This window comes from Scyliorhinus torazame, chromosome 6 (assembly GCF_047496885.1).
Source record: "Scyliorhinus torazame isolate Kashiwa2021f chromosome 6, sScyTor2.1, whole genome shotgun sequence".
Taxonomy (NCBI): domain Eukaryota; kingdom Metazoa; phylum Chordata; class Chondrichthyes; order Carcharhiniformes; family Scyliorhinidae; genus Scyliorhinus; species Scyliorhinus torazame.
In genome coordinates, this window is record NC_092712.1 from 115,637,153 (window position 1) to 115,653,450 (window position 16,298).

The following is a 16,298-nucleotide window of genomic DNA, read 5'->3' on the forward strand; positions in this document are numbered from 1 at the left end:
ATAGACAAGTGGCTGGGGGAGCAGGGAGGCGAGCGGGTGGTGAAGATCAAGGGGAAATGGGAAGCGGAGTTGGCAGGAGAGATCGATTGGGGAGTATGGAGTGAGTCACTGCGAAAGGTAAAGGGGACCTCCTCTTGTGCAAGGATGAGCCTGATACAGTTTAAGGTGATGCACCGGGTGCATATGACTTGGGCGAGAATGAGTGGGTTCTTTCAGGGGGTAGCAGATGAGTGCGAGGTGTGGGTGGTGGCTAGCGAATCAGACACACGTGTTTTGGGGTTGCGAAAAATTGGGAAGATTCTGGACGGGAGTGTTCGCGGTCTTACCCAGGATAGTGGAGGAGGAGCTGGACCCAGACCCTTTGGTGGTGATATTTGGGGTTTCAGAGAAGCCAGAGCTCATGTAGAGGAGGAAGGCCGATGTCGTGGCCTTCGCCTCTCTGATTGCACGGCAGCTAATTTTGCTGGAGTGGCGGTCGGCATGCCACCGGGGGTAGCGGCTTGGTTGGGTGACCTGTACGACTTCCTGCGATTAGAGAAGATAAAGTATGAGTTAAGGGGCTCAGCAAGGGAGTTTGAGAAAAGGTGGGGGATGTTTGTGACCTTGTTTGAGGGGCTGTTCGTCGCAGGGGAGGGGCGGGTGAAAAAGAGGAAAAATCTGTACAGGCTGTATATTTGATTGTTGGGAAGTATGTTTCCCAGGGTGTTTATTTACTGTAACCTGTTTTGATACATGTTTGTAATAAAATACATCTAAAAAAAAATTAACGCTGCAGTGAAGTTACTGTGAAAAGCCCCTAGTTGCCACATTCCCGTGCCTGTTCGGGTACACGGAGGGAGAATTCAGAATGTCCAATTTACCTAACAGCACATTTTTCGGGACTTGTGGGAGGAAACTGGCATGCCCGGAGGAAACCCACGTAGACACTGGGTGCACACAGACAGTGACCCAAGCCGGGAATCGAACCTAGGACCCTGGCGCTGTGAAGCAACAGTACTAACCACTGTGCTACCGTGCCGCCCACGTGGAGTGAACTCATAGCATTTCTATTTACTAAATTTGCAAAATGAAAGGAAACGATTTTTGAATTTACCCAACCATGCAAATCTTACCAACAATGTTAGTGCAAAAAGTGGGATATTACTTCCCATAATTTTCTCACATTGCCCTCATGACTTAGTCAAAGGTTTTGAAGAAGTGTGGCACGGCGGACATAGTGGTTAGCACGGTTGTCTCACAGCATAGAGGACCCGGGATCGATCCCGGCCCTGGGTCACCGTCCGTGTGGAGTTTGCACATTCTCCCCGCGTCTGTGTGGGTCTCACCCCCACAACCCAAAGATGCGCAGGTTAGGTGGATTGGCCATGCTAAATTGCCCTTTAATTGGAAAAAAGAAGAAAAGGAATTGGGTACTCTAATTTAAAAAAAAAAAGTTTTGAAGATGAGCTGTTCCATGGCATGTTTGGATTTTCAAATTTTGATCATGTGTTGTGTGAATAGGCCTGGTATCGCTGCATCAATAACATTGATTCCAGTATTGGTTGCTTGTCAGGATTCAGATTTTTGCATCCCAAGAGATTGCATTACGATATAGTTATGGTGCACAAACTGAGTAACTGTGGTTTAGAAGACCTATAGCCGTAATAACCACTGGAAAACTCAAGTTGACTAGGGCACTTGCTCAAGTCAGAAGGCTTTGGGTTCAGATCCAGCTCCAGTTATTTGAGTACATAATCTAAGATGACACACTAGAGAAGTGCTGAGGGAGTGCTGCAATGACATAAAAAATAAGATGTTAAACTAAAGTCCTGGGGGCCTCTTACGGTGACTGACGTAAAATACCCATGGCACCTTTTTGAAGAACAGTGGGGAATCATCTCTGGTGCCCTAGCCAAAATGTATCGCTCAATCAACATCACCAAAAAAAGGTGGCCTGGTCTTCATCACATTGTTTGTGGGAGCTTGTTGTTTACAAACTGGCTGCTGTGTTTTCTACATTACAACACGGTCTATACTTCTAATGTAATTCAATGATTGTAAAGTACTTTGGGACAACCGGAGGTCACAAAAGGCACTATTGTAAATCCAAGTCTTTCTTTTATTTCAATGTTCAAAGTAGACATGGCCTAAGCTTCTGTTGAATTTTTACTTGGGATAATTTCAATGTAAAAAAAAAAAAATCCAATGAAGGGGCAATTTAGTGTGGCCAATCCATCTACCCTGCACATCTTTGGATTGTGGGGGTGAGACCCATGCAGTCACAGGCAGAATGTGCAAACTCTACACGGACAGTGATCCGGGGCAGGGATTGACTCTGGGTCCTCGGCACCAGTGCTAACCACTGCACCACCGTGTCACCCCTAAAGTATGTAAAAAGTTAATGCGCAGTCTTACTGCAATAACTTGCATCTAGCTTAGAGGAATAGTTTATATCATAACTAATGCTAATTGTGGGGAAAATGGAGGAATATAAAAGGTTTCATTTTTCTATCAAAAGTTAAAATCACAATCGCTTCTTGGCCTTTTGGCTAAGGTGAGCGTGAGGTCAGGTGTAATGCCTGGATCTCTCTTGCGGGGACCATGAATTGGATTCAATTTCAATTGATTTTTGGAGCTGACAAGGAGCTGGATTAGGAGTTTGCCCCTGCCCACACTCTGAGCTCTGGCTTTGTAACTCTGGTAAAGTAATAAAACCACAAGACTTTCTGGCAATGTTTTCTAGTTGGATCTCTCACTCAGGGCATAAAGCATATTCAGTAAATTGAATTAATTACATGCATCATTAAACAGCATGGGTTTTCTGTTTTTAAAAGGAGGACCCATAACCACAATTCTTTAAACTCAACTGTTGATCTTGTTTGAAAAAAAAAAAAATACTGCAATTTGAATATATTTGATTAACTGTGATTTAGAAAGTGCTTAAGTTTTCTGTCAGCATTTTCCTACCGATCCGAAAAAAAAATTACCAGTCAAGTGGCTCAACATGTACTTCTGCAGATGTTCTGAAAGAAATTATTCTCAGAAATATCTTATAATAACAAGTACCCTAATGGACAGAACTGTTATTTTGTAAAATTGTGAGACATCTGCATTGTCAAGAACTACAGCAACATCCATTTTCCACTTTGGCCACCCTTAAAAACTTGGATTATCAACTTGCATACCAAAGGCAAACATTTTGTGATGGCTTTCCCGTTCCCAACCCTTTAGAATCTGCACGAAGGACATTTATAATGAGAAAAGTGATTGGGTTCATTATATCAGGAGGGGTTTCACAGAGACTTATGCCAAATCTAAATGTAAATCAAATCTATGTGCCAAAGTGGAAAATACCACTCAATGCCTGGCAATAGTCGGTTTGGGTGTCTGATACACTTTGGTTTGCAACCCTTAAACAGAGGCTGGAGTAGTTGAAAATTTGGAAGGTATGGTCGAAATAACACTCTCAAGGGTTGAAACAGTAGGAAGTTGGGTTGTGGACAATGAGGGTTGCAAGGAACTGATAAGAGATTGCATCATGGAAGAAGAGACTCAGATGGTATAGTTGAGTGTGAGATCATTAATATGGTTTGGAGAGTTTATTCAGAAGGAGATAAATTTAGGCAGCACAGGAAGTCACTGAATAACTTAGCAGGATTTCATCATGTTTGAATTTATTTTAACCATTAAATTGATTGGGTACAGATTAATGATCCAAAGGAAAATCAGGAAATATCTATTGCTGAACATACATACATATATAAAATTATTTGGTGTAACAATGTCGGGGGGGAAATAGGGCCTGCATCCCGGGTGGGATTGTAACGTTCAAGAGTGGGGGGTTCGGGAGGAAGAGAGAGAGCGAGGAGATGATCAGAAAGGACAGCTAAATGTGACACAAGGCTTGGGGATGCAGGGGACAATGAAATAAGACCAGATTAGTAGTACTGGAAAGGCACTCACTTGTTACACCTAGTAAACTTTCTCGCTTTAGCTGCCATGTTGAAATTTGGCCAGCCAAAGTTTAAAATGAAGAAAGATCTGAAGCACACAGCTTCATTAAAATGTTTAAAGAGCAACCAACCTCCTGGCTCTCTCCCATTGCAATTAAAACTGGAAATGGGTGAGTTCAGGGCAGGTTTTAAACAACTCATCAATCCAAACCCATCTAGTTTTTTTTTTTTAAGGGGGTTAGAACTCTCCACTCCAATCAGTTATGTCTCATCTGTGACTGAGCAATGAGGGAAACTCAAATGGGAGCATATTTTTCAAAATATCTATTACCTAAACTCGCTAATTCTTTTAATGTGAAGATTCCACAATATCAACATGTGAAAAAGCTTTTATTGCATTTAACCAATTTACAACTCTCTTTGAATTATAATCTCTTTACATTTGTTAAAATACTTTAAAATAATGCAATTCAAGGCATTTTTAATCATGAGTTAAAATATGTTTCAAAATACTTTGGAATTGCAATTGCACAATATGCAAAGCCCAATCGTTAATCTCCCTTTTAAAGAGAAAATCGATTGCTTACCTCCTTTCTTTGCAGAGCCTTGTAAGTTACTAGCAGCTCCTCCAGGAGAGCCAGTCTTTTTGCTGAGAAGACTGTTGAAGAAGTTTGCCAAAACACCTTCACTTGCAGCGCCTGAAAGTGCAAAATACAAAGGCATAATTTTTTTTGAATAGAATAAAATTGCAAAGAGAAAGTTTATTCCAAAAACCGATAACCTAACAATCATAACTTTATATTTATTCAGAGCCAGGGCGGCATGATGGCGTAGTGGTTAGCACTGCTGCCTCACAGCACTGAGGACCCAGGTTGGATCCCGACCCCAGGTCACTGTTTGCACATTCTCCCAGTATCTGCATGGGTATCACCCCCACAATCCAAAAAGATGTGTAGGGTAGGTGGATTGGCCATGCTAAATTGCCATTTAATAGGAGAACAAATAATTGGGCACTTAAAAAAAATATATATAGTTATTCAGAGTTGCACAAATTAGCCCACTTAAATGTCAAGCTGATTGCTCATTTGAATGTGGGTTTTAGAGATAATGATAAACTGAAGTTAGAAGTCAGTATAAAGCTGAAATTTCATTAACTAATTTATCTGCAGTTGATCTCCCGTTATAGAATCATGACTAGTACAGCACAGGATTTGGATTTTGTTTATTGTCACGTGTACCAAGGTACAGTGAAAAGTATTTTTCTGCGAGCAGCTCAACAGATCATTAAGTAAATGAAAAGAAAAGGAAATAAAAGAAAATACATAATATGGCAACACAAGGTACACAATGTAACTACATAACATCGGCATCAGGATGCACAGGAGTCCATTCAGCCTATCAAGCCTGTGCTGGCACTTTCAACGAGAAATCCAGTTACTTGTTCCCAGTTGTCTGCAACTGTTTCTCCTTAAAAGTATTTTTCTTCAAGTATTTATCCAATTCCTTTTTTGAAACCCACTATTTAATCTGTATCCACATTCCATCAGGCAGTACATTCAAAATTATAATTACTCAAGTTTAAAAGAAAGTTTGCCCACAAATAAAAATACAGCTTTTGCTATATAATCTTGCTGCTTCTGTCCTATTCTAATTCTTTTGCTAAATTCTGTCAGCTTGTCTTCCACTTACACTTCATAAATTCTATTTCATGTGCTACTTCTAATTGGCTGACACATACTTGCCTTTCTGCAGGTGCTGTACTTTTCCTGTACGCCTCAAACATTGTTTTTAGAATTAATTAATTTGAATCTCCTTTTTATACAATTTGTGAATTGTAGGAGGTGCAGATTAGGGTTGAGAGGGACAAACCCTCAAGAGGCAGGGCAGCACGGTAGCATTGTGGATAGCACAATTGCTTCACAGCTCCAGGGTACCAGGTTCGATTCCGGCTTGGGTCACTGTCTGTGCGGAGTCTGCACATCCTCCCCGTTGTGCGTGGGTTTCCTCCGGGTGCTCCGGTTTCCTCCCACAGTCCAAAGATGTGCAGGTTAGGTGGATTGGCCATGATAAATTGCCCTTAGTGCCCAAAATTGCCCTTAGTGTTGGGTGGGGTTACTGGGTTATGGGGATAGGGTGGAGGTGTGGACCTTGGGTAGGGTGCTCTTTCCAAGGGCCGGTGCAGACTCGATGGGCCGAATGGCCTCCTTCTGCACTGTAAATTTTATGAAAAAATGTGGAAATGGGGCTGGGATGTGTGAATTAAGAGAAAATATTGCTAGGGGGTAGAAAGTCCTGTTGCATTTTATTTCTATTTGTTCCTGGGATGTGCCATTGCTGGCAAGGCAAGCATTTACTGCTCATCAATAACTGCTCTCAAGTGAGCTATCTTCTTGAAGCACCGCAGTCCAAGTGATGTAGGTAGACCCACAGTGTTGTTAGGGAGGAAGTCCTAGGCTTTTGTCCCAGTGACAGTAAAGGAACAGCGATATAATTCCAAGTCAGAATGGCATATGACTTGGAGAGAAACTTGCAGGTGGTGTGTGCTGCCCTTAATCATCTATGTGGTAGAGGTCACTGGTTTGGAAGGACACTTGGCGAGTTGCAAAACATTACACTGATACTGGTTATTGAACCAAGTGGGGAGGCATTGGGAACTAAGGGGCGATCTGTCAATGTGGAATTTCTGGGAAATCAGGTGGGAGAATTTCCAATCAAAGTGGTAGAATGCAGCATGGAGGTGGGGAGGTTCCAGGTGGCTCACTGCTATTTTCTTAATGCAACAGGACAAATAAACGGTAACAAAACATAAATAAACATGGTTTTTCCAATGTTACCCATTACCCATTTCCAAAGAGGTGTACTTCTAAAGTTCTTAAATGTCCAAGAGCTAAAGGATGTGAAATGACGTGAAATTCAAAGGGCGGAGTTCTCTGTTCCTGAGGTTAAGTGCTGGCATCAACGGAGAATCCGCGGGTGATTCACAACGCGAAAATCAGCACGAACTCTTCACCGATTCCGGTGAGGGGCTAGCATAGGCGCCGCGCTGAACACCCGCGGATCGCATGGAAAATGGCCTGGGAATCGGCGGTCTCGGGCTGCGCATGCGCAGGGCTGATAAGCTGCACCGGTCACGTTGGAAAACATGGCGCCGGCTGTGCTGGAGCCCTAATCTGCCCAGCCTGACCCCACAGCTCACCCCCCACCACTCTCCCCGGCCCTAGCAGAAGTCAGCGGCACGGATCCCGGACGAGTGTGGCGGTGCTGAACACTGTCCGCAGCTGGCACGCCAGGTTCCCAACCGCTGGGACAACACGTGGCCCACACCGTGGGGAACTCAGCCCATTGGGGCAGAGCATCTCAGATGAGCCGGCTGCGCACGTACGGATGACGCCGTTTTGGAGGGGGTGGAGCATCGCGAACCGCTGTCAAACTGCCGCCTGCCCCGAATCCGGTGTCGAAGCCATTCTCTGCCCAATTGCCAATCCCGATTTTGGGATCAGGTTACGGAGAATTCCGTCCAATAAACATACAAATATAATTAGATTTTCCTCTGATTGGTGTGCACTGGTTAGAGGTATTGAGAGTTGAACATAGAGGCCCTACATCTCAATTTTATCCTTAGCTATTTCAGCATAAAATGTTTTATTTGTTATTCTTTACATTTGCCCAAACTTAATTTCATCTACCAGTGTTCTGTCTACTTACATAATTTATACAACTCATTTAGACCCCAGAAAAATCACACTTCTGTTAATGATTGGATGGATTTGCAGGTATTATATTTAAAAACAAGCAGTTATACATTCTGAGTGATGCAAAGGATGGGAACTATTAAAAAGGTTTAAAATCGCTCAAGTACCTTTTATATTGGGATCAATCTTTTTGTTTCCTGCTTGAATAGGAGTTACATTAACAACATTGGCACTTCCAGATCGGCTTGGTGTTCTTGGTGAACCTCCAGCAACTCTTGTTGAGGAATCCTGAACAAAAATAAGTGAGTAATCAGGATCTACAACAAACTGCAGAAATGAAAAAATGGTGGCTTATGTATTCCTATGAAATCTGACACGATTGGTAGAACAAATGGAGGAGGACTTCAAGAGGTGGGACATGCGGCCTCTGTCGCTGGCGGGCAGAGTGCAGGCAATTAAGATGATGGTCCTCCCGAGGTTCTTATTTGTATTTCAATGTCTCCCTATACTAATCACGAAGACCTTTTTTAAAAAAATAGACAGGAGCATCACGAGCTTTGTGTGGGCAGGGAAAGTCCTGAGGGTAAGGAGGGGGTTCCTACAACGTAGCAGGGACAGAGGATTGGCGCTACCGAATTTGGGCGACTACTATTGGGCCGCCAATGTGGCGATGATTCGTAAATGGATGATGGAGGGAGAGGGAGCGGCGTGGAAAAGACTGGAGAGAAAGTCCTGTAAAGGGACGAGCTTAGAGGCGCTGGTGATGGCGCCGCTACCGCTCTCACCAAAAAAGTTTACCACGAACCCAGTGGTGGCGGCAACATTGAATATCTGGGGACAATGGAGGCGACAGAGAGGTGTGCGGGGAGCCCTGGTGGGGTCCCCAATCAGGAACAACCATAGGTTTGCCCCAGGAAGAATGGATGGAGGATTTCAGAGCTGGCACCAGTTGGGAATTAGGAGGGTGGGAGATTTATTTATAGATGGGACGTTTGCGAGCTTGGGAGCATTAAAAGGAAAGTGGGAAGAAGAGCTAGGGGAGGAGATAGAGGAGGGTATGTGGGCTGATGCCCTAAGCAGGGTAAATTCCTCTTCCTCGTGCGCCAGGCTTAGCCTGATTCAATTCAAGGTGCTACATAGAGCACACATAACGGGAGAAAGACTGAGCAGGTTCTTTGGAGTGGAGGACAAGTGTGGGAGGTGCGGCGGAAGCCCGGCAAACCACGCACATATGTTTTGGGCGTGCCCGGCACTGGAGGGGTATTGGAAGGGAGTGACGGGAGTGATTTCCAAGGTGGTGAAGGCCCGGGTCCAACCAGGCTGGGGGCTAGCTCTATTTGGAGTTGCGGATGAGCCACGAGTGCAGGAGGCGAAAGAGGCCGACGTTGTGGCCTTTGCGTCCCTAGTAGCCCGGCGCAGGATCCTACTCATGTGGAAGGAGGCGAAACCCCCCGGACTGGAGGCCTGGGTAAACGATATGGCGGGGTTCATAAAACTGGAGCGGATAAAGTTTGCCCTGAGAGGATCGGCTCAAGGGTTCACCAGGCGGTGGCAGCCATTCCTCGACTACCTAGGGGAACGTTAGAGGGAAGACAGATGACCAGCAGCAGCAACCCAGGGGGAGGGGGGGTGGAAGTTTTAGTTTATGTTAAACGATTAGATTACCATGTTGATTAGCCATTTGTTTATTGTTAAACTTTCTTTACTGTTATGTTTGATCTGTAAGGGGAAAAAATTGATCGAAAATCTTTTCAATAAAACATTTAAAAAAAATGTATTCCTATGAAATTTGACACGATTTCTGGACATGCAGTCTTTTAAAAGTTCCTCCTTTCTTCTGAATATCTCGATTGTTCGGCAATGTCAAGTTACAGAAGAAGTAGTTGCATTCTGGTGTCTCAATCTAGCAGCCATTTGCTTTTGGCATGTTGATGTGGTATGTTGCTGTTTCTTAACCAAAGGAGGACATTAATGTTGAGCTCAGTTCAGTCATCAACTAACATTTATACCCACACATGTTCAGCATTAAGGACCAGTAATAGTGTGTAATTTTCTACTCCCTAATTCAGGGGCACTATCAGTTACTGTTTTCCAGGCTGACATAAATTACCTCCATAAAGGATAGGGACTAGGGACTTTATTGATTTGCGCAGTTCAATCGTTAACTGAAGTAATTCACAGAATCATAAGCAGATCCCTAGTCATGTTGACTTTTAACAACTGGACAAACCTTGCTTTAATTCAAACCCGACATTTCAACCAGAGTGTTGCCGCCGGGGCTGAATAGCATGCGATTCGCATTTCCGTTGGGGGCGTTATTCAGTGGCGAGTGAGGATATGGAAATGGCCCAACACTGCCGGTATGAATTCAGAGCAATTCCCGATCCAGAAGGAGCTGTAACCACTGAAGCTGGAGTTAGTGCTAAAGAGCCTGTCAGCTGGAGCTGTTTATAAGTGCTCCACTTACCACACATCCACTTCACCGCAGAGATGGCTCACAGAAGACACGCTTCCAGAATTCGGGAGTTTGAGGTGGACCCACAGCTCCATGCCAGTGAGGAAAGGATGGACACCCTCTTCCCCAGGCTGGGCCGTAGACTGAAGCCTGCCCTCCTGAAAAGTGCCTTGGAGGTGGTGGCTGAGGCAGTCAGCAGTGCCAGCCTTACCAGGAAACAGCTGGTGATCCGGAGGGGTTGGGGCCACCAAACCCTTCCATTTATCCGAGCACCTCAACACTAAGAAGCTGTACCAAACATTACATGAAATTATGCAATTAAAAAAACATATTTTCCTAGTCTTTAACAACCAAATTCAGTAATCAAAATTAGAATAGACCCGATTTTGTTTATAATTTTGAACTGCATTTGCAGTGAGCGTGCAAAAAAGAAAATCCAACAAATGTACAAAGCTTTGATCTTTACATCTCATAGGGACCCATCTTCAAAAAAGAACATTTAGCTAACCTCTATTTGGAAAGGGAACATTGTTCTTCATTATTTTCTTATATTGCATGCAAGTAAACTGTAATCTAGTGATAATTGGTGGATGTAGGGTGGGGAGAGGAAATATATTAGTGTTTGATGATAAACAACAATGCTTCTAATGGAAAGACATATACTTACCAGTGGTCTTCCTGTTGAGAGAGGTGGCTGTTTTGCTAGAAAAGACTGCAGGTAAAACAATATACACAATTATTACAGTAGGAATTCACAAATCATAGGCAGGATGCTCCGCTCCGCCACATTTCTGCCTCACCACGCCGGCGGGATTCTCCGCTACGCAGGGCGGTCAACGGGGTTTCCCATTGTGCGGCAGCCCCACGCCGTTGGGAAACCCCTGGGCGCCGGCAAAACAGAGCATCCCGCTGGCGGAGAATCCCATCCCATGTTTCTCCAATTGCCAAAACAATGTCAGAAATATTTTTTAAAGGACACTTTCCTTCATTGAAAGTTTCTCAAAAAATGGATGGAAGCAGAAAAATTAATTATATAGCAAAGGAGGAACAACTTAATGAATCATAAAATTTATATTCATTCTGTAATTAAACATCTTGAAAGTTAATTTTACCCATTCCACATACAGATAAGGTAATTTGCTCCACACAAGCTCCTTCCATTTTACCTCATCTCACCCTTTTTAACATATCTTTCTGTTCTTCATTAAAAAATTAATTTATGGGACATAGGCATCACTGGCAATGCCAGCATTTATTGCCCAACCCTACTTAAGAAGGTGATGATCTGCCTTCTTGAACCATTGCAGTCCACCTGGTGAAGATGCTCCCAGGGTGCTGACAGTGAAGGAATATACACTCCTCGATTTGGTTTAGTCTCCAGATTTTGATATTGTACTTCTGGCTATCAATGAAAAGCAGTTATGCAACTTTGAAATAAACAAATTACTGAGCCATATTGGTATCCACATCTGCTTTCATGTAGCAAGATTGGATTGAAAGAATAAATCTCCCTCCAAGGTGTCTCAGTAGTGCCTCAACCATAAACCCTGAAGAGCAGCCAATGCTACAACGGTATACTACTAAATTTGTACTTCCCAACTGAGGGACACGTGTCATGCTGAACCTTTCCAAACAGCAGAGAGGAAACTTTCTAGGCTGAAATGGACTTGAGCATTGATACCATCAACCCTTTAGTTAGTTCCTTTTGCTTAAAAAAAATCTGCCTTGATTTTATTTGACCAGTCATCTTGAGCGCTTAAACAAGGCTGTGTTAATGAGATCATTGTAGAGCGAGACATACTTTGCAATTCATGTTAATCTTTAATCTGTGTATTTGTTAAACGCTCCAGAGTTTATGGTTGAGGCAATACTGAGAGGGAGATTTATTCTTTCAATCCAATCTTGCTAGATGAAACCTGATGTGGACACCAATATGCCGGAAATAGAAAATGTTGTATTTCCAGCACAAAAATTCATCGCAATGAGCGCGTGAAGTTATTTAAATAAAGGTAAAGAAACTGTAGTAATAGATACATAAATATCTAAAAATATCTTAGAAATGAAATGTTTTACCTGTTGCTTCATAAGAAAGACTTGATCATCTTCTGATAAAATTTCCTTTTCATGTACAAACTGCAAGAAAAACAGATTGCCAAAATTTCCAGCCGACAACAAAATTCATCTCGATATTTAGATTGGAAAACATTACAAAATATCTTGGCAGTGGAAAATACAGTAATTTAATATACGAATAATATTTCAATCTTATTATACTTCCCCTCTCTTCAGCTTTTGTATATAAAGATGGACATGATCATTTGGAAATGCAATAGCCTGTGGTAAAAAGCCATCACTTTTATGGATGGACAAAGCATTTGGTAAAGAATTGCTTCAGTGCAATCTTCTGAAAGTGAAAATGGAGCTTTAAATTACTAAAAATCTGGGATGTAATTGATCATGGAAAATTGTGAACCAGTATCAGTCAGATATGCAATTTAACTTGAATAACAATACTATTGATGTATTGGCTCAAAATTGTAAGAATGAACCGGAAGGAGTCTTCTACTTCTCCAGGTTATTGGAACTGTTATTATAGCTTAGTCAGATACCAAATGTTAAGTTAGAATCTCAAATGTTGGTCAGCATGTTTGGTACAAATAATATTATCTGAGAAAAATAAATCACCTTTCTTACTGGAGGCTTCAGAATGCCATCTTCAAATCTGTCATCAGCTTTTAAAGACTGGAAATTTTCATGCAAAATTCCTATTTTCTTTTCATTGTCCCATCCTGCAGGACTATAAGAGAATATATTTGTTTTCAAAAAAAGCAAAGCATTAAAACACCAAGAATCCAAAACACAGGCAGCAGAAAATGTTTACAGCACATCCATTAATAAAGACTAACAAACAGCATTGACTGTAAAGCTTGATTTTTTTTACTTCTACAAAAATTGGATCAAATCAACTATTTTGACATTAATTGTATAGCTGAAGTAAATCAATGTGGCCCCAAAACTTGAGAGACAATGATAAACTGGGAAAATAGAATTTGTGTTTGCAATAAAAGCTAGTAATGCCAGGAAACCTAATGCTAACCAACAAGATCACAATTGGATGGCATCAAGGTGTAGAGATATTTCAGGTTCTCTTGGTTGCCTCAAAGAAAATGTACTGTCTGCAAAGTCTAGACATGGAAAACCAAGCTCTTCTCATAACATTCAAATGGAGCTGTACATCCATCAGGTCAAGGACTGGAGGGTGACATGAAACAAACAAGGGAGAGCGACGGAAATATAAAAATATACCATGGGGGTTTTTTTGTTAAGAAAAGCTCTTGTTCTCGAGTTAGTGGATGGCACGGTAGCACAGTGGGTAGCACTGTTGCTTCACAACTCCAGGGTCCCAGGTTCGATTCCTGGCTTCGGCCACTGTCTGTGTGGAGTCTGCACCGGTGTCTGCGGGTGCTCCGGTTTCCTTCCACAAGTCCCGAAAGACATGCTGTTCGGTAAATTGCATATTCTGAATTCTCCCTGTGTACCCGAACAGGTGCTGGATTGTGGCGACTAGGGACTTTACACGGTAACTTCATTGCAGTGTTACTTATGACAATAAAGATTATTATAGTATTGAGGAGTTACCTCTGCACTCTTGTACTTCTTGATTTGCAAGTCTGCGTAGGTTTCCTGGCATTCAGCATGAATGCACAGTATTCATTACTGGAGATGCAACTTATTTTACAGCGTATTTTACAAAAGATGCTGAATGACATGCATTTAAATGTTGGTTTTTTTTTGTGGGCAGCACGCTGACGCAGTTGTTAGTACTGCTGCCTCACGGAACCGAGGTCCCAGGTTCGATCCCGGCTCTGGGTCACTGTCCGTGTGGAGTTTGCACATTCTCCCCGTGTTTGTGTGGGTTTCACCCCCACAACCAAAGATGTGCAGGGTAGGTGGATTGGCCACGCTAAATTGTCCCTTACTGGAAAAAATGAATTGGGCACTCTAAATTTATTTTAAAAAATTTATATTTACCTCATTTAGGGCAGATTTAAACAGGATAGCTCATTTAAATTACCATAAGTGGTTAAATATTTTTTTAAAATCTGGGAAGTAAAAATAAGTTTCAGTTCCAAACAAGTTTTCATTTCAACACACTCAATTTTTAATAAGAACATCTGCTACAATTTGAACTCAAAACTTTAAACTTACATAAATACTGCATCTTTTTCCACAACTAGTACTGGCGAATGGAAAGGAAACCCATATAATTTATGGACAAGGTATTTATACATTAAATCAATATTTTTATTTTCCTTTATTGAAGTATAAATAAGTGCTGCACCATCTAAAATGTCTGCATTAAGGAAGATGTCATAAGATATCCATAGCCTGAGTATGCGACGATGATTTAACAAAGTGATTAGCATATAGCAAAGCAGTTTATCATACAAAGTTACACAAATATCTATCAAGTACAATGAACGTTCCTGGTCTAGCGCAACATGGAGATCAGAGCAGGGCCATGTAGAAAGCCTTCCAGTAGTTGGAATCATACCTGACACAAAGGAAGGTAATCATGGTTCTTGTGCCTTAATTATTGCAGCTGTGTTACTGCAGGAATTCCACAGGGTAGAGCTCAGCCTATGGCTGCTTCCTTCTTCCTATCATCATAAGCTTGGGGCGATGTTTCAAAAAAAGTGTTCAGCACCTCCCATAACCCCATATGTTAGCCAGCCTATTGCCTGTAGTCAGCAGATATGGGCAATAATTAAAGTTAGACTAACAAGTGGTCAGTAACAGTCACTGCAGCAAGTCACCTAGTTTACTTCAACAGCCTTCCCCTTTCCCACGATAGCTACGTACACAAAGTGCAAAATCTTGGAATATCATAAAACTCGAAGTCACGAACCATTGTAACTTGGGCTTTCCTTCATAGTGGTCGAGATAGAATCACATAATTCTCCATCTAATCCAACAGAGCATCAACATCACAAGCCAGTGGCCCAACAACAGCATCAATCTCACTTCCCTTCCCTCATTTGTAATTGCTAAAATAGAGTTGCTTCGTTACATTGACAGAATCTTTATAAGTGACAAATAGGTTAGAAATGTGAAGCAGCCAAAGTTTTAATTCAGTATTTTTATGTAGAATGATTAAATGGAGGGCAGCACGGTGGCACAGTGGTTAGCACTGCTGCCTCACGGCACCGAGGTCCCACATTCTCCCCGTGCTTGCGTGGATTTCGCCCCCACAACCCAAAGATGTGCAGGGTAGGTGGATTGGCCATGCCAAATCGCCTTTAATTGGAAAAAATGAATTTGTACTCTAAATTTATAATTAATTTTAAAAAAGAATGATTAAATAGAGTTTTGCAGTTCCATCATTTTTAACATACACTTTCCCTTTATTGTATATCACCGTCTGCATAATGTGCGTTTTTTGCTCCAGAAATAATTTCTTTAATCAGCTAAATTTTTTATTAATGGGAAGGAATTTTTCAAAATTTTTCATGATACACAATTCTTCTGAATGAAACGAGCAACACAATGTCAGAGCTTTTCACTCGCAACACTGGACATATTTGCCGTTGGAAAGTGTGGCTATGTCTGTATCATTTACAGTATCAAGAGAAGAGTAAAAAGGATACACTGTAGGCAGAACCTACGGATGTGTGATTGAATGAAGTCAAAGTGTTCATCTCTGTAGTCATGTTCCTTTTCCAGTAGGCTAATTGCATCACACTGTAGATAACACATACAGAATAATTGTACAAGCTCTCTTATTTTTAAGTTACTTAGAAAGAAATAAACCAAGAAAATGTGGTGTGCTCACCCACTCATCAAGCACTTAAAAGTTAAAAATGAAAATATAAAAAACTTATCTGGTTAAAGCCATAGGTATCAGGTGAACTGAGGCATCGCAGACTTTTAACACTCAATCGGATTAGTTTTGAATGGTTATGGCAAGGATTCCTTTTGGTGCTGTAAACTTTCAGATGGCGACCCACACAACAAAGGAGCATTGGTTGTCAAGTGTACTGATTGCCAATAAAATAGCATCTTACTCATGGCCAGTCATTGGGACTCGTCGTAATCAGACATACTAGTTTTATTAGCAGTCAACATTTGGTGTGAGGGCAGCACGGTAGTGCAGTGGTTAGCACTGCTGCCTCACGACGACGAGGTCCCAGGTTCGATCCCGGCCCCGGGTCACTGCCC

The 16,298-nt window shown here is 42.1% G+C and overlaps 1 protein-coding gene across 2 annotated transcripts in view; it reads right to left on the bottom strand.

Annotated features, from left to right (window-relative positions):
* dync1li1 (dynein, cytoplasmic 1, light intermediate chain 1) overlaps positions 1–16,298 on the bottom strand; it is an 84,146-nt gene that overhangs the window by 26,439 nt on the left and 41,409 nt on the right. For both annotated transcript variants that reach the window (XM_072508715.1, XM_072508714.1), the window contains exons 6-12: positions 15,728–15,821; positions 14,289–14,424; positions 12,765–12,876; positions 12,153–12,212; positions 10,747–10,791; positions 7,792–7,912; positions 4,520–4,630 (exon numbers count right to left, since the gene is read on the bottom strand). In XM_072508715.1, the coding sequence (XP_072364816.1) occupies positions 4,520–4,630; positions 7,792–7,912; positions 10,747–10,791; positions 12,153–12,212; positions 12,765–12,876; positions 14,289–14,424; positions 15,728–15,821 (679 nt within the window). The remainder of the gene's footprint in view (positions 1–4,519; positions 4,631–7,791; positions 7,913–10,746; positions 10,792–12,152; positions 12,213–12,764; positions 12,877–14,288; positions 14,425–15,727; positions 15,822–16,298) is intronic.